Here is a 22,656-nt window from a genome sequence, read left to right as displayed (position 1 = left end):
TTCTCTTAGCAACTAATCCTAATAAACCACGTCAACAGGGGCTCGCGTTATACAACTTTACATGCAATTCTATCATCGTCTTTGACCCAAATCCAATTTTCGTACCACCACGACGTTAACACACATAGAAGTGACAGGTTCCATTCCAGTTTAGACCTGTGCGTAGTGACGTTGTGTCATCGGGCTGGACATTTCACCCAGTAGCAGTTATAGGCGTTTTGTCATTTAGTCGATTAACGGGTCGATGGCAGAAAGGAGAAGTGAGCGAGTGAGCAGAATATTTGGAACTTTTCGTATTTCTATGTAAAAAAAACACAGATTAAACTCCTGATTCATAAGTTCCTCATAAAAATGATTCATAAATTCTTCATATAAATGATTCATAAGTTCTTCTTCATTGTTTCCTAGCACTTTTTTTCTGCATGCGCTCCCCCTGCAGGTGTAGTCTTGTAAGTGCAGTTTGGATCAGATGCATAGAAATGTTTAATCGTTTTGAAAGCTTTTGCCACGCCCCCTTTTTAGTCAACTAATCGATCAACAGGACATGTCTTTAGTCGAGCAACAATTTCTTTTCTGCAGCCCGGTCACCCCCGTTTCCTAAGTAGTAACAGCAGTAGAATAAAGCCACACGAAGATACTTTAAGCGTCCAAAAGGTATGATAGATTTGTCATTTTAGCAGCACATAACACACAGATAGTTAACCATAGTGGAATCTGAGTGGCTATACCTTTGAGATCCACAACCCTCCTTGAGTACTGTTGATATGCTGTTCATTCCCACAACATAACAACACTTTAGCTGCAGAGGCGTTTAAACCGTGGGGAGTTAGTCTTTTTCCCCCTCGCTGTTTCACACACACACACACGCGCGCGCGCGCTCACACATACACGCATTCTGAGCTAATTGGTCTCATGGGGTTGAACCGGCGTCATAGAAATACTTGCAAAGGAGTCAAGCTGCTTACTCACGTTGGATATGTCTTTATTTTTGCTCTGGTGTTTTTTAGATTTCCTTAAATAGCTTTTTGTTTTGTGAGGTGAACAGGGCATTGATCAAGCCAGATTTCCTGTTTCTAATATAGTCCTTATGTGGAGGGTACGCCGTCTACTTGTCGCCATGGTGATGTTATTGCTTTGCCCGTAACGTTTCAAAGTATGGCATCAAACTGAAATATATGACATTTATACATTTATTCAGTTGCAGAAAGAAGAAGAAAGAAGAAAATACCTTGAAATGCATGCGTTCTTGTTGTGAGAGAGCTAGCCTGCCCACAGATCAGACCTGTAACTTTCCCTGCAGCCTCACCTTCTTGTTTTCACGGGGATTTAATGCCATACGGTCGAAAATTCCCGTCAAAGTTCTGGTATCGAGTTTGCAAACAGAATACTGAACAAAAATGCCTTTGTTTTTGGATTACTTTGTTTCAGTTTGGAGCTTCTCGGCTTGAAATGCCGGCTTAAATTTTCATGTAATCGCGTTATACAACTTCCTACTCGGGTTAGGGTTAAAACGATTGAAATCTTTGAAGTATTAGATCAGATTTGCATTGTATTATTTTTTTAAAATCAAGATTCAGTCCACAGTGCGACGTGTTAAACGTGAAAACTGAAACATGGGGCTGCTACGCTAACACAAGACTCCTGTGCATTTCAGAACATGTTTGCAGAGGTGTTAAATTTAGGGTTAGGACGTTTATACTCGAAACCGAATGTAGAGTAGTTTAGTAGTTCTCCGCAGAGGAAATTATATAACCTGAATAAACAGTCCTTGCTTTTTTTGCCAACAGCCGCCATTCAAACGGTAATATCCATTAGATTGTGACTAACCGCAGCCCGACTCCAAACTTTATTTTTTATCTCCTCAGGTTTCATAAATCATAATCTATGCACATACCAGGGCCGTCTGACTGAACGCGCCGCTTTTAAGTGGCAGCTCAATTAGCATAAAACGAAAACGCTGGAATGCGAAAGCCGGTCTAATGAACTTATCAGAATGTGCTGCCAGTGTTTAACTTGTGTGACACGTTTTACATTCAAACCATGAAAGAAAGAGGATGTTACAGCACTGATCTGTGTCAACCACTTCTTGTATTCAAATTCACTTCACTTTAATGATTTCCGCCATCAACTGTGTTTGTTCTAGATTAAAATGATTGGCAACGCTAGTGTTGACGCGATACTAACGTTTCAAACTCAATTTCGTTACTAAGGAATCGGCTTGATGCTGAATACCGAATGCAATCCCACGATGATGGTATAAAAAAAACACTCTTTCTTTAGCCAGTACAATGTGATTTTCAGCATTAAATGGTAGTACTTTCTTTAATATTTCCATGTCCACACAGATATAAGGACATCTGTGTAATCCCTCAGTGTCCAGTAGGTTCCATGGGCGTATAGTAGTCTATTTGTCTTATACTTGTTCTGAAACAGCTCAAGATCATTCTAAATCAGGCCTGTCCAAACTGTGGCCCGGAGAACAAATGCGGCCCTCAGACCAATTTTTCTTGGCCCTCAAGCTTCCAGGTGAATTGGCCCATATTATTTTATAGACTACATTTTACTGTACATTTCTGAAAATCTACTTTAACAAGGCCATAGCAAATATTTCATGCGTCCCATTGAGGATGTAAGCATGAGTAAAAGTCTAGTGGTTCAGTCTAACTTGTAATAATAACACAGATTTGAAGTATTCACTGTATTCACGATCAGTCTATGGTCCTCAATCGGCCCTCAGCTTTGTTTGGACACTCCTGGTCTAAAGCTATTCTGGAAAGCTTCATTTCTGTCTTATGAATGTGACTTTTTTTTTAGTATCGATATTGCTCAAACGATTATCTAGTTTTGATACTTTTTTTTTATCGATACTTTTAACAATCCCAGTGTATACACCAAATTGTGATTCAAAGATTGCCTGAATAGACTTGCTACACATGCACTTCAGAATTATACAAAATTCAGACTGTTGTCCTGGCAGAGAGTCTATTTTCTAATATTTTTTCATCTTGATCTTTGAGTCCGTTCATGTTCCCTTCTTGCACTCTGCCTTGCAACACTGGTATTTCCCCGCTGTAGGAGAAATAGCTGTTCGCTCTTATCTCTTAAAACTAGACCTCGTGTCCTTTAAATGGTAAAAAGCAATGACGTCGGGTGAAAAGTCCTCAAAATGGTGCCCGCAGCAAACTCGTTAAACAGCATTATAATTAGTTTTAAATGGGAATTAGCTGCATGTTTACAACTCTTAAACGTAGTAAAATAACATATACTTAAACAATAATCAAATGGTTTGCCTTTTCAAAACGCAATTACTAAAACCTTGAGGTGCACTGTGATATTGCTTTGTCTAGAATGTTCCACAGTATGGCTTTTAACATTTCTATCTCCACTGATGACACTAGATCAAGTTTTTTTTTAACAATAGTAACACTTGTCATTGAATACATGCTAGATGGAACAATTTCATGCCATACTGCGGAACATTCCAGGCAAAGCAATGACATCTCTATGGAAACGAGCACAAAAGTTATAGTGCACCTTTAACCATCCAGTCTTTGTTGTTGTTAAATGCATTCTGGACAAACCAAACCTCACATTGTCTGGTTTAATTGTTGATTTAACGTTCACTAAATGCCCCTTGTGTCTCAAACGTCCTACTCTCAAACACAGACAGTGAAGTAACCGCGCAGCCTCTTATAAAACACCCATTGATTTCTAGTGTGGATTTACGTAGTGCAGCTGAAGTAACTCATTCTCAGCCTCTATCTCACTCTCTCTCCTCTCCCAGTGTCTCTTGTCTTCTCACCTCCTCTCCCCTCCCTCTCTCTCCTTTCCCCTCCCCTCTTTCTCTCTCCTCTCCCTCGCTATCCCCTCCGTTCTTCTCTCCCTCTTTCTCCTCTCCTTTCCCTTTCCTCTTTCTCTCTCCTGTCCCACGCTCTCTTCTCCTCTCCTCTCCCTATCTCCTCTTCTTTCCTCTCCCTCTCCCTCGCTCTTCTCTACCCTCCCCAATTGCCCTCTCCCTCTCTCTCCTCTTCTTTCCCTTCTCCTCTTCTTTCCCTTCTCCTCTTTCTCTCTCCTCTCCCTTTCCCTCGCTCTCCTCTCCCTCGCCTTTTTCTCTCTATCTTGCTCTCTCTTTCTCTCTCTCTCCTCTCCTCTCCCTCTCTCTCCTCTTCTTTCACCCCTCTCTTCCTCTCTCCTCTCACTCTTCTCTACCCTTCCCAGTTGCCCTCTCCCTCTCTCTCCTCTTCTTTCCCTTCTCTTCCTCTCTCCTCTCCCTTTCCCTTGCTCTCCCTATCTCGCTCTCTCTCTCTTTGTCTCTCTCCTCTCCCTCTCTCCTCTTCTTTCCCTTCTCCTCTTTCTCTCTCCTCTCCCTTTCCCTCACTCCTCTCTCCCCTCTCTCCCTCTTCTCTCCCTCTCTCTCCTCTGCTTTCCCCTCTCCTCTTCTCCCTCCTCTCCCTCTCTCTCTCTTCCCTATAAATAGTGGTTGTCTTTTTCTCAGCCTTAAGGAGCAGTTGCATTCACTCACAGGAGCTTTCACACAAACCCTCATAGTGGAAAAAACCATAGGCTCTGCTGCCACCTGCTGGTACAAATACACTGTGCTTTTCATGACAATAGCTTTTTTTGTACCTGAACAAACTGCAAAATTGGCACTTGTGATTTCAATAATGTTACTAAATTTAGTGAATAGTTTAGGGCTGCAAAGCTTTATCAAATAATGGGGACTATAAAATCCGTCGTTATCTGGATTATACAGCCTCTTAAATACACAGAGCTTTTTATAACCAACACAACGTCAATATGAAATCAAAATGTCAATACTACGCTTTGTTTGTTTAGAAAGGTTCACTCACCATATGTCAACCTTATCATTTGACTAATCGAAAAAAATTTATTGCTTTCTAATCGACTACCAAGAAAACTGTATTTGTAGTAGTAAAGGTTAATCCACGGCTTCATTTGTAGTTCAAATATTTGCTGGGTTTCGAGTGTGTGTCTCCATATTTTTGTCCTCATGTGGGTTAGTCCATGTTTATACGTATAACAGTTGTCTATTCCTATTTTAGATCTTATTTAGCCATTCTTTAGACCTAGAATAGTCCTGGTTTAGACCTGGTTGGGATCTAGTGACACTTGGAAGGCCAAATATTTTTATGTGGTACCTCTGACATAGAGTATACAAACGATTAAACCATGTACAATACTGCCCCCTCTGGTCATAACCGCACTACTGTTTGTTTAATAGCCATAATTGTATTTTTAAGTCTTTATATCCACGCCTTATCATTGAATTCCCTCACATCTTTTCCTAAAGCCGTGTGTGCTGCCCCCTGCAGGCCGTGGCACACGCGGCGTGAGTGGGTTTAATGATAATAAGTGTTCATTGAAGCTGTATTGTGGCGTTGTGCGGAGGACAAAAGTGTATGGGCCCTCGCTGTTCTGTGATCACAAACAGACGGTTCATTGTGCGCGGGCCAAGTGACCACGGAGAACTAGACCTCCCTCCCTCTCCCTTGCTTTCCCTCTCTCTTTCGCTCTCTCTCCTTCCTATTTTTCTTTTTTCTCTCCTTTCACACCCTCTTCACTCTCTTATCTCCCCCCTCTCACCCCATCCCCTCTCTCTTTCTCTCTCCGCTCTCCTCATCCTTCCTCCTTCCCCCTCTCTCATGACTCTTTTATCACCCCTCTCTCCCTCTTTTTCTCCCTCTCTTCTCTCTCCCTTCCTTCTCTCTTCTCTCTCTGTACAAGCTCCTTCTCGTCGTGGCCCGCTCACAAATATTTGCTCTCCTCTCTGACCTGTTATTCCACCCCTCCTCCCTTCTTCATACACAAGTCCATGTCGTACACCTCCATTAAGTCCGCTGGATATTCCCTCTCTCGCTCGTATCCTGTAGCGTCCCTCCCTGCTGTTTTAGAACGCTTCTATAAAGTCAGAACTGCTTCCTCTGCTTTATTTTGTGCTGATGAAAAGGTAGTTTGGTAAGTTTGTTTTGAAACTAACTGCAGCCCTCAGCAACTGGCACAAACTTTGTTCAGTGACTTCCACGCAGCGCTGGCTTTTGTTGGAGTTTTGTCGTTTGTCAAGGGAAGTGTGTTTCCATGGAAATAGAGTTAAGTTAGAACCATTGTTTAGAACATTAGATAGATAGGTTTTATGTTGTACTGTGGAAGATTATAACAAAGGAACACGATTTCCATGGAAACGAGCAGGGCCTCCTCCTCCTCCAGGCTAAATAAGAGTCAGGTTTGTGGAGATGCAAGCCTGCTCCTGCAAGACTTCACCTACAAAAGCACAACTCAGTGTAAACAGAAACTGAATACGACCAAACTTTCAGGATCTAACAGCATTATTAGTGTTTTTATAGTCGTATATTTGCCGTGTATTGTATTATTTATCCGTGTACTCATATGGCATGACGTAAATGTATACATCTGTCTTTATTTCTCAGTTGTTCGTGGGCCTCTCCTTCCCTTACGAGGGTCCCGCTCCGCTAGAGGCCATCGCTAACGGCTGCGCTTTCCTCAACCCCAAATTCAACCCACCGAAAAGCAGCAAGAACACAGACTTCTTCAAAGGCAAGCCCACCCTGAGAGAGGTGAGACATAAATGTACTCTATCTCTGCTCTTAGGTGCAAAACTACTCCCTGAACTCCCCATGTGTTTCCCAGTAACACAGGAGACTATGGTACCTGTCTAATGCCATAGTCAAACGTTACCAAACAGTGGTGTTATGATAAATGTATAGAAGTAACATTATTTAATCTTTAACCAGTCCTTTTTTTAGAGGTAATAAGCGACATATTTACTCTAAAAAATTTATTCTGTACACTTATTAATACAAGACTTACCTGTGCCACCATAGTCTCAGTATAAACCTGTGGAAAACGTTATAATCGTAAGACCACTTCATCTAAACTCCCAAAAAGTAAAAAAGTACAGGGTAAAGTGATTCATGCCACATTAATTAATTATCACTATGATTCAGAAGGTTTGATTCATGAGTCTTATGACATAAAGTAATGGTGCTATATTAGACTAAATTAATAAAGAGACGTAAACATTTGACTTCTGTTTGGTCGTGGTGTCCGTAATTGTGAATAATTGTAATTGATTTGTGTATTTCTTCTCAAAATAATAACAACACTAAACTTTGATATTGTGAAATCCCTACTGTCACAATGAACAAAATGAAAATACTATGTTTTAATAATATGTAACTAATACTATCATGTGGTCTTGTACTAGTTCTGAGGAGTATTCCAAAACGATATACTTGTTCAATCCTTTTTTGATTTTGATAGTTTTGATTGCATATGTATTGTTTTCACGGTCTTATCTTCATGTTATTACAGTTGACGTCCCAGCATCCCTACGCAGAAGTGTACATCGGCCCTCCTCACGTCTGGACCGTGGACATTGAGAAACCAGGAGAAGTGGAGCGGGCCATTCGCTCCATACTCAACCAAAAGGTCAGGGTTTAAGACATGTTTTGATACAAATCATTATCAGAGGTTTCAGGTTGCTGTTTATAGGTGCCATTTTGAGGACTTTTCACCATTCAAAAGATAGAATGTTATGATTTGGTGCTATTTTTTATTATTCTCAAACCCATAGATATGCTACAGTACCTACTCGTGCATTAGATTTAATATCGGCATCTTTAGTTTAGTTTTAGTGTAGATTTCAGTTTTATCTTGGTATTAACCTTTGAGTAATATGATGCATACGCTTTCCCAGTTTCATCCTGGTTTAGTTTTTGTTTAGTCCTACTTAAATGCCTGATTTTGGGGGGGTTTTCCCTATGTATTTGAGCAAAAATCATCTTGCTCCAGTACAGAAATATTGTATAAGGAGCTCTTGTCTGCTGTGTACTATCTGCATCTAATTATTATTATATAGGATTTTATTGTCCAATCTTTGCTTTGGTCTCTGAAAGCTGTGAAAAGTGCTTATAAACTCATCATGGTGAATACTTAGGATGCTCAGGATGCATAAGGTTAAATGAGGAATAACTTTAGACCGCATCAAACGGTTTACAATGAACTAGTCCTGTTTTTTTTCACGTTTTTTTAAGCCCTGGTTTTTATTTCACAGTTCTGGTTTAGCGCCGGTTCTGTCTGAAAATGAATAGTCAAGATTCTATTATCAAGTTTGTCTTTTCTTTTGTGTTCAGAGAGATGTCTGGACTGGTCAGATGTCATTAGTCAGTGTATTCCATCGTGACACTGTGCATATTAAACTCCAGTGTGGGACCTTGTGCCGTTGTAGTTCAGGACAAAGCCTTTGTTCACTGGACAGGCCCGTGGAGACTCATATGCTTTGGCTGTGTGCCCTCTTACTCTCTCTCACCCTCCTCTCCTCCTCCCGCTCTCTCTCTCCCTCTTATTTTGTCTCCCTCTATTCATACTCTACCTCCCTCCTCCACTTTTGTCTCTCTTCCATTCCCTATCTCCATCTTTCATCTCTCTCCTGTCACTCTCCCTTTCTCCCTTATCTCTCTCTGGCTCTCTCTCTTTCTCTTCTCTATTTCTTTCTCTCCTGCTCTCTTGTCTTACTCTTTCGTCCATCCCTCACTCTCTCCTCTCCCACCTTAGTCGCCCTCCTCTCTCTCGTCATGCTCTCTCCCCCGTCTCCCTTTTGAAGTATCTCTCTATCCCCACCCCTCTTTTTACCTATCCGTCTCCTTCCTCCTCTCCCTCCCACCTCCCATTTACTTTTTCATGTCTTTCTCCCTCATTCCTTCCCTCTCATATACCATTCGTTTCTTTCTAGTTCTCTTTCCCCTCTGTCTCTCTCTTGCTCCATCTCTGCCCTCCTCACTCACTCGCTGTCTCACCCTCTTCCTCTGTTCTTACTCTGCCTCCCTCCTCCTCTTTTGCCTCCCTATCCCCATCTTTCATCTCTCCTCACTCTCCCCCTTTCCCTCATCTCTCTCCTCTATTTCTTTCTCTCCCTCTCTCTTCTTACTCTTTTGTCCATCCCTCACTCCTTCCTCTCTCCCACCTTAGTCTCCCCCCTCTCTCTTGTCATGCTCTTTCCACCTCGGTCTCTCTCTCTCTCTGTCTCCCTTCTGAAGTATCTCTCTCTACTCTTTCATCTCTCTCTCCCTCATTCCTTCCCTCTCATATACCATTGTTCTCTCTAGTTCTCTCTTTTCCCCTCTCTCTCGTTCCTTCTCTGTCCTCCTCGCTCTCTCAGTCTCTCTCTCTCTTGCCCTCTTCTCTCCATCCTCCTCTCCCTCTTTTCTCTCCTCCATAAGTCCTCCTCAGCAGACTTGGACTTACACAAAGCCGTTCTTGTGTGTCTTGTTTGAAGTCTGTCTTTGGCTGATGCAGGTCTCTACAGTCAGGTCCTATGGCTCTGGTACAAAGAGCACGCCAGGCTAATATTTCACCAGCTCTTATGTAACGTGCTGTATGTGCACTGTACTGTAGTGCGGGTTTGGTCCCGGTTTGGTCCCAGTTCAGTCCTCATCTCGATTGGTCCTAGTTTAGTTCTAGTTGTATCTGGTTTAGTCCTTGTTTAGATCTGGTTTTAGAACTGCTGATTTAATTCAATTTTATTTATATAGCACATTTAAAATACAACTTAAGCTGCACAAGGTGTTTCACTCCATAGGTTTAGTCCTGGTTTAGTCCTGGTTTAGTCCTGGTTTAGTCCTGGTTTAGTCCTGGTTTAGTCCTGGTTTAGTCCTGGTTTAGTCCTGGTTTAGTCCTGGTTTAGTCCTGGTTTGACTCTAGTCCTGGTTTGACTCTAGTCCTGGTTTGACTCTAGTCCTGGTTTAGATCTGATGCAGTCCTGGTTTAGTCGTGGTTTAGTCCTGGTTTAGATCTGGTTTAGATCTGATGCAGTCCTGGTTTAGTCGTGGTTTAGATTTGGTTTAGTCCTGGTTTAGTCCTAGTTTAGTCCTGTTTTATTCTTAGTTTAGTCCTGGTTTGACTCTAGTCTTGGTTTAGATCTGGTTTAGCATTAGTTTAGTCCGGGCTTAGTTCTAACTTGTCCTATTTAAGTCCTGGTTTGGTTTTGATTTAGTCTTTGTTTAGCTCTAGTTTAGTCCGGTATCAGTCCAGCCACAAGATCATATGAGGTTTAGTCTCTAGTTTAGTCCTGGTTTAACTTTGGCCCCGGCTCAGTTCTGGTTCAGTTCTGCTTTAGTCCTGGTTTAGTTCTGGCATATTTCCGTCTGTCCCAGTGTTGGTGTGTTGCGGTGCGTCAGTGACAGTCAGGAGTCCAGATTTATATGTACATGCTGAATTGCTGTTTTAGTCCGGGTTTAGTTCTGGTCTAGCTCCTGACTTGTTCTTGTTCCCGGTTCAACTCACCCTGGTTAATGTTTGTTTAATCTTGGTTTCCATGGTCTAGCCCTGGTTTAATCCTACTTTACTGCTTCATTATGTGTTGAAAATCCACATTGTGCGTTGTGTCTCGTTCAGATTGAGCCGTACCTGCCGTATGAGTTCACCTGTGAGGGGATGCTGCAGAGGGTCAACGCCTTCATCGAAAACCAGGTATTACTTTAGATATAAACAGCATTTATTTATTTCAGTCTGTCGTCATGGCAAACAATATGATAAGTATAAGTAAAGTAAAGTAAAATATGACTAAATATATCTATATCTCATGTATAAGCTGCCTGATGCACTGAAAACATGAGTCTTTACTGTGAGTGGGCTTGCATCTCCACAAACCTGACCTGTATTTCCTGCTTGTTTAATGGAAATGTTGTTTCTTTAGCTATAATATTCCACAGTATGCCATAAAATGCATCTATTTCCACTGAGAATGTTACAAAGTATAGTTTTAACTTTCTATTTCCATGGAATGATGCAGGTGACGAGCCACCTCCAGAATGTTACATAGTCTTGTTAAATATATCTTTGAAACACTTATTATACAGTAAATGTGATCCCCCCTCTCTCCGCAGGACTTCTGTCATGGTCAGGTGATGTGGCCTCCTCTGGGCGCGCTCCAGGTCAAAATGGCCGACCCTGGACGCTCGTGTAAACAGGTGTGTCAGGAGGAGCAGCTCATCTGTGAACCCTCCTTTTTCCAGCACCTCAACAAAGACAAGGATCTCGCCAGGTTAGTGCCGTCGAAAGTGTTTCATGTTTTTCTAGTTATGACTTGGTTTGGTCGGATAGTACCTGTGCTAAATATAATAGTTTTACATCAGTTAAGTGGAAAAAAACTGAGAAAAGTACAAAAATACAGGAAGTAGCACTGATTTCTAAAACGAATCATCAAATTTCATCCAAAGTGCAGACAGTTTACACAAGGAAGGAATTTTTCTGATACTTAAAACATTTATTTAAACAAAATAAAGGTGTTCTTATTTATTTGTACTAGTCTAATCTTAACCATTGTGTAATTTAGATATGTAAACGCTATGGTTGCTAGGTAACTGTTACAGAATTACCTCTGCGTATATCGCATCTGCTGCCCATGTCCAACCAGGAAATATTGCAATAATCAGTTTTTAAGTATTATCAGAAACATTAGAAGACATTGTACAAACCCTGTTATCTTTCATTGAGCTCGTGACCAGTAGATGGCGCTTTAAAGCCGACTTGAGTTACTGCATTTAACACTCACATCATGCAGTGTGCAATGGACCGCAGAGAATAGGTCATAACACCAGGGGGCAGTGTTTGTGCAGTAAAATTAATGGACTGGCACAGTACAACAAGGATACACAGGTATTTGTCTCCATCTATTACAGTTTTCGGTGTGAGTGTGTGTTTCTTTTTTTTCTTTTTCTTTTTTTTTACCTTTATTTAACCAGAGAAGTCTGATTTCTTCATTTTAAATTAGAATTATTGCACTTAGGACTTGTAGCTCTAAACCAAATCATGTATTGCTCTAATGAAGGTATTAATTTCAGGTTTGTTTATTTACATTTGCATTTGTACATAAAGTGACCAGTAGGTTGATTTCTGGACCATTGAAGTCTGAGGTCTGCTGTTTCCCAGTGATACCATAAACACAATTACAACACGATACATTGAGTTATGTATTTGAGGCGTGACACATATCGACGGTTCAGTGCAGTCTGTTTTCCTGTTGTGAAAAACCAGCCCCCGCACTGTAAAACTCTGTGCGTGTTTTACCCAGGAGCAGGGTCAGGCCTCCTCCACACTCAGGAGCTGTAGTCTCGCCTTTATTGACTTACTCCTACGTAGTTTGGAGTACACTGCCAAAACAGAACTCAGCTCAAATACACATATATATATACATCATGCATCATTGGAAGTTGGTACTTTTCAGTTCTTTGGAGAAGTAAGTTTGAAAATGACTATGTTCAAATAATGTGAAAGTGTGAATTATCTGAAATTACAGCATAACATAAAGGGTTTGTTTCATAACACACATTTGAATAGTTTTTTGTTTTTTTTTATAACTATATGACTGTTTTGCTAATTTTGCTCTCCATTGTGAGTTGTTTTAAGATTTCAAATTATGCACATGCGGCCTATTGTTTTTTGGTTTTTTTTTGTTTTTTGTCCTGTCATTTGATACTGGGCATTAATTAGATTTTAAAACAATTGAATACGTTTATGATGAAATACATTAATAAATTAAAGGTGAAAAACGTAATCTTTCTGGTGGCAGGTGCACTTGCATTTATTTGATTATAAGTAGAAAAAAAATCTATTCTGTCAACAGGACTAAAGATTTAGAGTGAAGACGTTTGACTTCTTCAGTTCTGGTCAGATTACTGCTGGACACTGCTTTATATGTGTCTGAAAGGAGGAGCTAACGACGCTGAAGCTAACACACCTGCTTGTTGGCTAGGTCAAAACTTTTTGTCCAGTTGACAGAGTTTAATTTTTCTTATGCTCTGGATCATCCCTGGACAACTGAGGGATTACACAGACACCTTGAAAACATTCATTCTAACTGTGAGCAGGATCACCTCTCCACAGATCTGACCTGTGACGTGGCCTGATTGTCACCATGGACTACATAAGTTTAAAGCCAGACTCTGAAACACTTTAGACAAAGGAATAAAATCTCTAAGGACACAAGCAAGTAGCACACTCCAATCTGTCTGAAACGTTACACAATACACCTTTGATAATAATTCACTTTATATATATTCAGGTGCTTCACAGAATGATTTTTAAAACGAGAAGATAAAGAAATTATACTAAAAAGACCAAAAACTTGAAATGAAATCCTGGTTTAGTCCTGGCCTTGTTTTAGTTTTAGGTTTTTGTTCTATTTTTGATGTGGTGTTGGCATTGGTGATGATTAGGATTTGTTCCAGGTGAAGTTCTGGTCCAGCTCCTGACTATTTTTTGTTGAAATAAAAAAAATAAAATAAAATAAGCTAACCTCTTTGTGTACTCTGCAGATATGGTCTGGACTGTCTGACGGTGGAGTCCAGCGCTGACACAGTGGTCCCGGCGTACAGCGAGGCTCGTCGACACTGCATTTTCCAATCGGACCTCCTCCTGTTCAGCTGTGCGGGCGCTCACCCCACTCTGAAACGCGTCTGCCCCTGTCGTGACTACAAGAAGGGCCAGGTGGCGCTGTGCAAGGATTGCCTATAGCAGCCGGCGCAGTACCAAACACTCACCACCAGGCGGAGGCGCAGCTATCGAGCGGTGTGCGTTTAGAGACATGACTTATACACGCTCTCATATTTATTGTTTTTTCAAGCTGCTGGAAGGAAAAAGAACATTACGCAAAAAAGGGGGTCAGTGACTGCGTTTGGACAGAAGGGGGCGCTGCAGCAACATCTCAGAATACTTGAATCGACACAGACTTTGTAGAACAGTGAAGTGGTTCATATAGTGACTGCTTTTTTTTGTTTAGGCAAAATCAAGCCAGCGCTGCAGCGTCTCATCCCTGCGTAAGGCCCCAAGTTCAACTCCAGCTCTGTCAATCTGAGGCTATGTTGTATATTAGGTAGGTTTGCACTGGACTGGCACGATGATGAGCCCATAACCCCAGCATACACTTAAGTATCACTAAATTAGGCCCTGTTCAAACATCGGGATCAAAATGTATTGAGGAAGTACAGCCTGAGTAGCATCATATTTTGTAAAGCATATCTACACAGGAAGAATAAATACACTGAAAACTCAACATTTAAAGCAGGGGTCTCAAACTCAAATTAGCCGGGGGCCGCAGGAGGCAGAGTCTGGGTATGACCAGGTATTCCACAAAAAAAGCTTTGTTAAAATTTTATCAAAAGTCATCGCTCTTTTCAACCTACATGAGGAAAAATGCCATTTCTTGTGGATTTTATGGATATACATCGTCCTGCGGGCCAAAAAATATCATCTCGCGGGCCGCAATTGGCCCCCAGGCCGCGAGTTTGAGACTCCTGATTTAAAGGAAGTGTATGTAGCCTAAGCACTTACAGTTTTGAAAAAGGTACCACAATCACATCTGAACCTGGGTTGTCAGATCCTTAAACTGTTTTGCAGCATATGTTGCAGCAGTAAAGGCACTGATTGATGATTGGCTGCAGGTTTTGGAGTTTAGTGAGGATTGAAATCAGAGAGAAGCTTTTAGGTTTAAATCAACTGGAGTTTAGCATTGAAACTGGCAACCCAAATGAGAGACTCATGTGAGGCTCATTTTGCTTTCTGATTGGATAGTTCTAAACCAAAACACCAAATTCTAACATAACTTAACACTTTGCCATCATGTGCAGTGTTTTTGTAATGAAAAATAAATCCATTTTTGTGATCTAGCTGAACATGACGAGCAGGTCCTTGTACGCTGGGGTTATCTGGTCCATTAAACCGTGTTGCGATCCATGTTTTACACTGTACAAAACTTCAACGAAAGTCTAGATTTTTATGGAGAAAACATTTTGTGTCGACTTAGAAAAAGCAGATTTCCATACACCCAGACCTGATTTGCACACGTTTTAAGAGACATTTTTAAAGGTTATTTATTGCGAACAAGAAGACGCTCGTCTACGGGGGAAAAAAGGCCAGTAGGGGGAGCTGTTCAACGTTCGCGCACATTTACATATAGAGAACGTAGCTAGCTTGGCATTTGTGCGTAGAGCTAAAAGTTATTGGATTTATTGTGGCATTTTTCAACAGTTACGAAACCTACACATCAATGAACTGCAACGGAATACTACTCTACCAACTTCGGACCATGCTACTTTGTACTTCCTCATTTTTGTTGGGATGTTAATTTGCCTGCGGATTTACGAAGAAAACGTGTTCGTTGTGGTGAATGGGAATTGCACTACTACGCTAATCTAAAACTATTGATAACACTGTATTATTATTGTTCATATTGTTTTGAATTTTGTATTTATTTTGTACACAAGCCTTTCTGTTTTGCTGGAAATCTGTTTTTTATTTATAGAAGGGTTGCCTTTTTTTTTCTTGTTTTATAAAGTTTATTTATGGAGAGTAATTTAAGGGAATACAAAATGTAAAAATATCGGGCAAAGGAAGTTTATATTTGTCAGTGTTTGAATTTGGACAATAATGAGAGGAAGTTTATTAGAGTTTTAGAGTGGTTGTCATGGCAACTTTCGTCATGGCAAATCTAGATGTATGTACCAGTGTGTAGATGCATCTTGGGAACGTAAGATGAGCTCATTCAAGCGATAAATAACCAAACGCTAACCTAAAACTAGCGACGAATGTTTCTTTAAAAATCCATAATGGAGTTGTGAGCTGCCCAGTCAAAAGCTTGAACTTTTTTATTTGTTTCTTCTTTATTTCCATTGTAAAGTCTCACTGAAAGCGTCAAAACTATGAATGAACCATTGACTGTATATAAGAAGTGAAGAAGTTTATGTATATACAGTCTATGGAATGAACACACATGTGAAATAACGAAAACAAATGAAATTGTTTTGCATTTTAGTTTCTTGAAAATAGCCTTTACCCTTTGCTTTGGGAGAAACAATGGGTAAAGCAGTTGGGAGAAGGACAAGGGTTTGCAGCGCTGTCGACAAAGCAAAGGGTGGGTACTTTGGGACCTGGAGTTTTGGGAGTTTGAGGTTCTTCAGAGGACAATATTCTTTAAAAGGGTCTGCGTTACTTTGAAAATATAGTGTAAATTAACCCGGTAAACAGCACGGCTTTAGGTTATTAGATAGGAGTTGTACGCATTTTGAGCTGTTCTCACTTCTTAATTAATGGGTTTATAAATCGAACTATAAAACGACACTTGCTCTTCTTCCTCTTCCTCTCGTTGTTGCCTCTAAATTCACCATATCCAGAAAACTCGTCAACACCAGCTGATACTTTTTGTGCTTTTTCGTCTCATCTCAGTTCACCCAAAATGTGTTAGGGTTTTGGGTGTTCACAGCGTCACCTTATTTTTGTACTTTTTTTTTTTTTTTTTTCTCAAATCTATCGCCAAATTTTAGTTTGTTCAAATATGACGTGCCTTTTTTTTTTACAGTTGATTTGTTTGTGTTGTTGTTTGTGTTCGAAATAATTGATTCGAGATACAATCCAAGTCTAAAACTGAACTAAACGAAGAACTGGGTCTGAGCCGGGACTAAACAAAACCAGGATCAATCTGGGACTAAAACCAGGATGAAACTAGATCTAAACCAAAATTAAATTATTACAATACCTTAGCTCTAGTTTGGACTTGGTTCAGAACAGATTTGAGTCTCGTTTAGTCCAAGTACTAAACCAGGACTAAATAAAACTAAGTCCAAATTGTGACTGGATGAAGAAATTGTCTATATTCAAATCTTAAAATGCACACAAAATTGATTAAAACCCGCAAATTTACAATAGATAATTTTAATCAGACAGTTTCCTTGTGGTTTTCATCCAACAAAATTCATTTAAAAACAAATTCGGCATTACTGTAAGTCACTTTTTCCACAAATGGCTCCTTTAACATGTTTTTTCCTGAATTAAAACATACCATTTCAGGCCCAGACCCTTTGATTGTTCATAAGTGCATATTGTTTAATAGAGACACAGACTTTAACACAAATCACTTTTGGTTTTTGAGATGAGCTGTGACTCCGGTGCATCTAAGCCTTATCATTTTGTTTATTTGATTTTTCAGATTGAGATTTCCATGGCCGCGTCGCTCATATCTGCGCATTTATCGCCGGTTGTAAGAAAAAAACAAAAAGGAAAAAATATATTTGTAAACTCAAGGTCATCCAATCTCTGCTTTTTAATGTGACTCTTGCATCTGTTGTGTGATTGTAGTCCAAAAGGAGGAGGCGAAAGCAGTACGAGGGATATAACTTTATTTTTAAATAAACATTTTTTCTGTGACAAAGGCTCTGTTTAACATTGTTTACATCACAGCAATACACTTTTATATTTACACCTGTGTCTATGTGCGTCTGTGCAGGAGGAGGGGTGAGAAACCAGAGGCTCACAGTAACATTCTCGCTGTTTTTGTGCTTTAAATAATCAGCATTTAACTTTAATAAAGGTACAGTATGTAACTTTCTGGAGGCGGTGCGTCATCTGCATGATTCCATAGAAATAAAGAGTTAAAACCAAACTTTAGAACATTCTCCATGAAGATAGATGCATTTTATGCCATACTGTGGAATATTATAGCCAAGGAACAGCATTTCCATGGAAACAAGCAGGTGTAGGCCCACCTCCAAGCCAAGTAAGAGTCAGGTTTGTGGAGATGCAAGCCTATTCAGAGTAAGGACACATGTTTTTCAGTGCAATATACACAGCGAAAAGAGAAACATGCTTTTATTTTAGCCTATTCTTTGGCAAAAATTACATACTGTGGCTTTAAATGTATCATCTTTTTTTCCATTTGACTATTTTATTCGGATATAAGACAAATAGTTAACATTTTAAGTCGAAATATATGAAATATTTAAGGTCACACAATGCTTTTATTCTCAGTTAATGTTTTTAAGTGTGTCGCATTGATCCAGATAAATACATTGATCCGAAGCAAATGTCGGGATTTCAAGCTACTTAAGATTTCAAATTTTACTAAGCATAAAATAGGGACAGAATAATAAGGACAGAAATATGACACAACACATTTTTACAGTTTCAGTTGTTACATGATCAGACAAAACCTCATGGTCGCCTCTGATAACTCTTCAAATTTTGGTCACACTTGTCAAAAACCTTTTACAATGTCCCAGTTTCAAACACACATCAATCTAATACATTATATATACACCGGTATTCACTTGGTTTATTCAATTATTTACATAACTGGGCGATCCTATTGTTTTGCGTAATAATTCTCCATTGCCAATCCCGTTAACGTACATCACCTACACGTCCAGTTTCTCACCCCTCACGAAATTATCTTAAAAACTCAAGTCTGAATGTAGCTTCTGTCCAGCCATGCACCGGAACTTTGATAAAAACTAAAAAAAATAACATTGAAATTCCGTCGTATCACTGTAATGCAAGTGGTGACCTGAAAAGTACATTCAAAACACTGATGACTTAAGGCTTTGGAGTTAAGCGCGAATGAAAAAAACGGCAAAACGAAACGGTATGGGTGAAGTGTGATCGTTTTTGTATATTACTGTACATTGTATTGTCTTAAATAGAGCGTTATCCTCGCACTCCCACACTGCTCTCACTGTGTACACACCGAAACGAACATGCCGGGAGAAATGAGTACTTTTTAACCACATGACGACCCTTTTTTTTAAGCTTTCAGGGGTAGTTTAGCTGTCAAAAAAACAACACGATCATCCTTAGATACTCCGTCGAGAATGTTCCACAGCATGGCATTAAATTTCCCTATCTCCGTGAGGCGCAAGATACAGCTTAGATCTATAGAGAAGCGAGCGCACGCACAGGAACATGTAAGACGCGTATATTTCGATTGGATTTTAACACAGATGGACGAGTTTAACGCCGTGCTGTGGAACCCCCCCGGTGAATAACGGCAATAACGTCTCCATGGAAACCACCAAGAGGAGGCAAATCAACCCTATAAAACACACGTACATGTTGCAGCTTTAAATTGGCGCGTGCCGTTCGTGACGCCATCAGCAGAGCGCGCTATAACTGTATCTGCTGGTGTGTTGGAAATTGAAGTAGTCTGAATGACGCTAAAAGTAATGAGGTAATAGTAGTAGTTAGTGTTGGAACGTAATTAAAACAGGTCAAGTGGCGTTTATGGACTTTTAAAAACATGGAATTACAAAGTGCTAACCTACGCGGCGAGGGGGGTGGGCGTTTCAGCGATTAATCTCTAGAAATATATAATAAATCGGGTTCGTTTTTTTGTTAAAAGGCTACGATACAAACATGAAGGTTAAAAATGTAAAACTGTGCTTGGTTCAAGTTCATATGTAGCGACATGTGCTAATACTAAAGGGGCAGGGTGTAGTAATTGGGTTGAACATGACATAATTTGTAGCGTGCCTGGGGTCTTCTGAAGCGGCAATAATTGGAAATATATAGAAGGTGCCGCTCCTGTTTAGCTTTAGCTTTCAGAGGTATTGATTTTTTGGTTTGGCGCGAGTGGGCAGGCATTTAGAGAGCCGCTTATACAGGAAGTACAAATATAAACATAATGCAAGCTCGCTGACGTGTCTACACAGGCTATGGAAGGAAACAGGACTAGACCAGGACTAAGCCAGGTCTAAACCAGGACTAAACTGATCTACAATGTGCCAGGAGCTAAGACAAAACTATGCAAGGACTAAACCAGGACTAAACCAGGTCTAACTCATGCTACAGTAGAAATATTTTAGACAGGGACACATTCTTTGGACCATGCCAGAACTAAACCTGGGCTGATCAACACTATACTTGATCCAAAGCAGGGACATACGAGGACTAAAGCAGAACTGAACCAGGTTCAAGCAGGAGCCGACTATGGGGCTAAACAAGGACTTAACCAGGTTTTTAAAAGGACTAAATTATGTCTACAGTGGGATTATTCCAAGGGCTAATATCAATTTTGAAGCCAGAACTAAAATAGGATTGACCGGGACTGAAGCAGGACTACAGTAGTACTAAACCTGGTCTACATTAGGTCTAACAGAGCTATTTATAGGACTAAACAAAAAGGGGTTTACATCAAAGACAGAGGTCTAAACCAGGACGTGGAATTGAAGCCAGAGCTAAGCAAGAATTAACTAAGACTGAAAGCAGGACTTAAGTGGTACTAAACTAGGACTAATCCAGGTGTACACCAGGTCTAAACCAGGTCTAAACCAGGTCTAAACTAAGTCTAAACCAGACTTAAACCAGGCTTAAACCAGGTCGAAACCAGGTCGAAACCAGGTCTAAACTAGGTCTAAACCAGGTCTAAACCAGGTCTAAAACAGGTCTAAACTAAGTATAAACCAGACTTAAACCAGGCTTAAACCAGGTCTAAACCAGGTCTAAACTAGGTCTAAACTAACTCTAAACCAGGTCTAAACCAGGTCTAAACTAACTCTAAACCAGACTTAAACCAGGCTTAAACCAGGTCTAAACCAGGTCTAAACCAGGTCTAAACCAGGTCTAAACCAGGTCTAAACTAGGTCTAAACTAACTCTAAACCAGGCTTAAACCAGGTCTAAACCAGGTCTAAACTAACTCTAAACCAGACTTAAACCAGGTCTAAACCAGGTCTAAACTAGGTCTAAACCAGGTCTAAACCAGGTATAAACCAGGTCTAAACTAGGTCTAAACTAACTCTAAACCAGACTTAAACCAGGCTTAAACCAGGTCTAAACCAGGTCTAAACTAGGTCTAAACCAGGTCTAAACCAGGTCTAAAACAGGTCTAAACTAAGTATAAACCAGACTTAAACCAGGCTTAAACCAGGTCTAAACCAGGCTTAAACCAGGTCTAAACCAGGTCTAAACTAGGTCTAAACTAACTCTAAACCAGGTCTAAACCAGGTCTAAACTAACTCTAAACCAGACTTAAACCAGGCTTAAACCAGGTCTAAACCAGGTCTAAACCAGGTCTAAACCAGGTCTAAACCAGGTCTAAACCAGGTCTAAACTAGGTCTAAACTAACTCTAAACCAGACTTAAACCAGGCTTAAACCAGGTCTAAACCAGGTCTAAACCAGGTCTAAACCAGGTCTAAACTAACTCTAAACCAGACTTAAACCAGGTCTAAACCAGGTCTAAACTAGGTCTAAACCAGGTCTAAACCAGGTATAAACCAGGTCTAAACTAGGTCTAAACTAACTCTAAACCAGACTTAAACCAGGCTTAAACCAGGTCTAAACCAGGTCTAAACCAGGTCTAAACCAGGTCTAAACCAGGTCTAAACCAGGACTAAACCAGGTGTAAACTAGGTCTAAACCAGGTCTAAACCAGGTCTAACCTAGGTTTGAACCAGGTCTGAACCAGAACTAAACCAGGACTAAACCAGGACTAAACCACCAAACACTCATATGTAACTTTCCTTCCCTTGAAACAACTAAACTACCCCTTCCTAAATGTGCTTTTGACGAGATTGTAAGATATTTTGGTCTCACTCATATCTGAGGTTATTGTAACGAGTATCAGTTTACAGTAGCTCACTAGACCCCACCAAATATTGTACTTGCAAATACATATTATCATTATTATTATTATTATTAATCATCATCACTGCAAAAAATACAGCTGGAGTCGAATCGTTCACAGTACAATATCGAAATATATATTGACTCTCCGTACTCTATTCACAGATATGTAAACAGTTCCCTCATACAGACAGCAGATGGCGCTAGCATGTAAGTACAATTGCATTTCCTATTCATTATGTGGACCATTCATACTAACCAGTGTTACTATACTTGTAGGTGCAGCAATATATTGGGACCTGCCTGATTTGCGTCATTTTTCAACGATTTTTGGCATCTTATTCCAGGACAGCAGATTCGCGGCATTTTTCGACGATTTTTGGCATCTCTTTTGGGGATACAGGTTTTATACAGTACTTACTATAACAGTCTACTCTAAACATCACCCATGATCCTTAGGCGGAATGGGCGTTGCCAAATTGTATCGTAAAACCTTTCCAAATTGTGTCAAAAAGCAGGAAAAAGCTCAGCGCGCTAATCTTGCTACATTGGCTACATTTGTCAACTTGATTTGTAACACGTCCTAGCATAGCGTCGTCGTACTTGTGCCTAAATGTTGACAAAATTGTACATCCGATACAAAAATGTGCTCGATTATTACCATGTTTTCTTGGGGGTGCCCGTAAAACTTCACAGTAAACTTTCAATTCTAGACGTAAATAATTCAGATAAATATTTATATACACTATTGTAAAACCAAGAGTCCACAGTCCGTTTGTTTAAATAGGAGGCATTTACAGACACTGGCGTCGCCGTACTGGCATTGTCTTTGGAAGAATCACACAGGGACAACGAGCTGAAAATGTCCCCCCCCCCCCCGTTTCCGTTGGCGGCCATATTGGATCCTCTGGTCGTCTCCGTAGTGCGGATCTGTCACTCGAAACGCTCGTAGTTCCTCGTTTGCCGAACACGTGGGACCATATCCTTCAAAAGCCTACGAGAAAAACAAAATATTAGGTTAGCTGTAAGGTTAATCGCAATCGAATTGAAATTTGAATTGCAAATCACAAAGGCGACGATTTCTGAAGTAACGTGTTTTTATCCACAAATGACTCTGACTCATAAAAACTGCAAATACTACTGTACTTCTGTGAAACGTGATCGTTATATTAGTTTGTCTTTCCTAAAAATAGGCTTTTACATTTTTTGCAATGTTTTCTGAAATGATGTAT

The 22,656-nt window shown here is 40.2% G+C and overlaps 2 protein-coding genes across 2 annotated transcripts in view; one reads left to right on the top strand and one right to left on the bottom strand.

Annotated features, from left to right (window-relative positions):
- mgat5 (alpha-1,6-mannosylglycoprotein 6-beta-N-acetylglucosaminyltransferase) overlaps positions 1-14,032 on the top strand; it is a 90,947-nt gene extending 76,915 nt beyond the window's left edge. The window contains exons 13-17 of the mRNA XM_033977695.2: positions 6,447-6,593; positions 7,351-7,467; positions 10,432-10,506; positions 10,923-11,080; positions 13,353-14,032. Coding sequence (XP_033833586.1) covers positions 6,447-6,593; positions 7,351-7,467; positions 10,432-10,506; positions 10,923-11,080; positions 13,353-13,551 — 696 coding nt within the window. The 3' untranslated portion in view covers positions 13,552-14,032. The remainder of the gene's footprint in view (positions 1-6,446; positions 6,594-7,350; positions 7,468-10,431; positions 10,507-10,922; positions 11,081-13,352) is intronic.
- Positions 14,033-17,190: 3,158 nt separating this feature from the next.
- Positions 17,191-22,656, bottom strand: part of LOC117384630 (transmembrane protein 163-like) — a 66,548-nt gene continuing 61,082 nt past the window's right edge. Inside the window, exon 8 of the mRNA XM_033981814.2 lies at positions 17,191-22,418. Coding sequence (XP_033837705.1) covers positions 22,358-22,418 — 61 coding nt within the window. The 3' untranslated portion in view covers positions 17,191-22,357. The remainder of the gene's footprint in view (positions 22,419-22,656) is intronic.

Source organism: Periophthalmus magnuspinnatus, chromosome 2, assembly GCF_009829125.3.
Source record: "Periophthalmus magnuspinnatus isolate fPerMag1 chromosome 2, fPerMag1.2.pri, whole genome shotgun sequence".
Classification (NCBI taxonomy): domain Eukaryota; kingdom Metazoa; phylum Chordata; class Actinopteri; order Gobiiformes; family Gobiidae; genus Periophthalmus; species Periophthalmus magnuspinnatus.
This window is presented reverse-complemented; position numbering and strand designations above follow the sequence as displayed.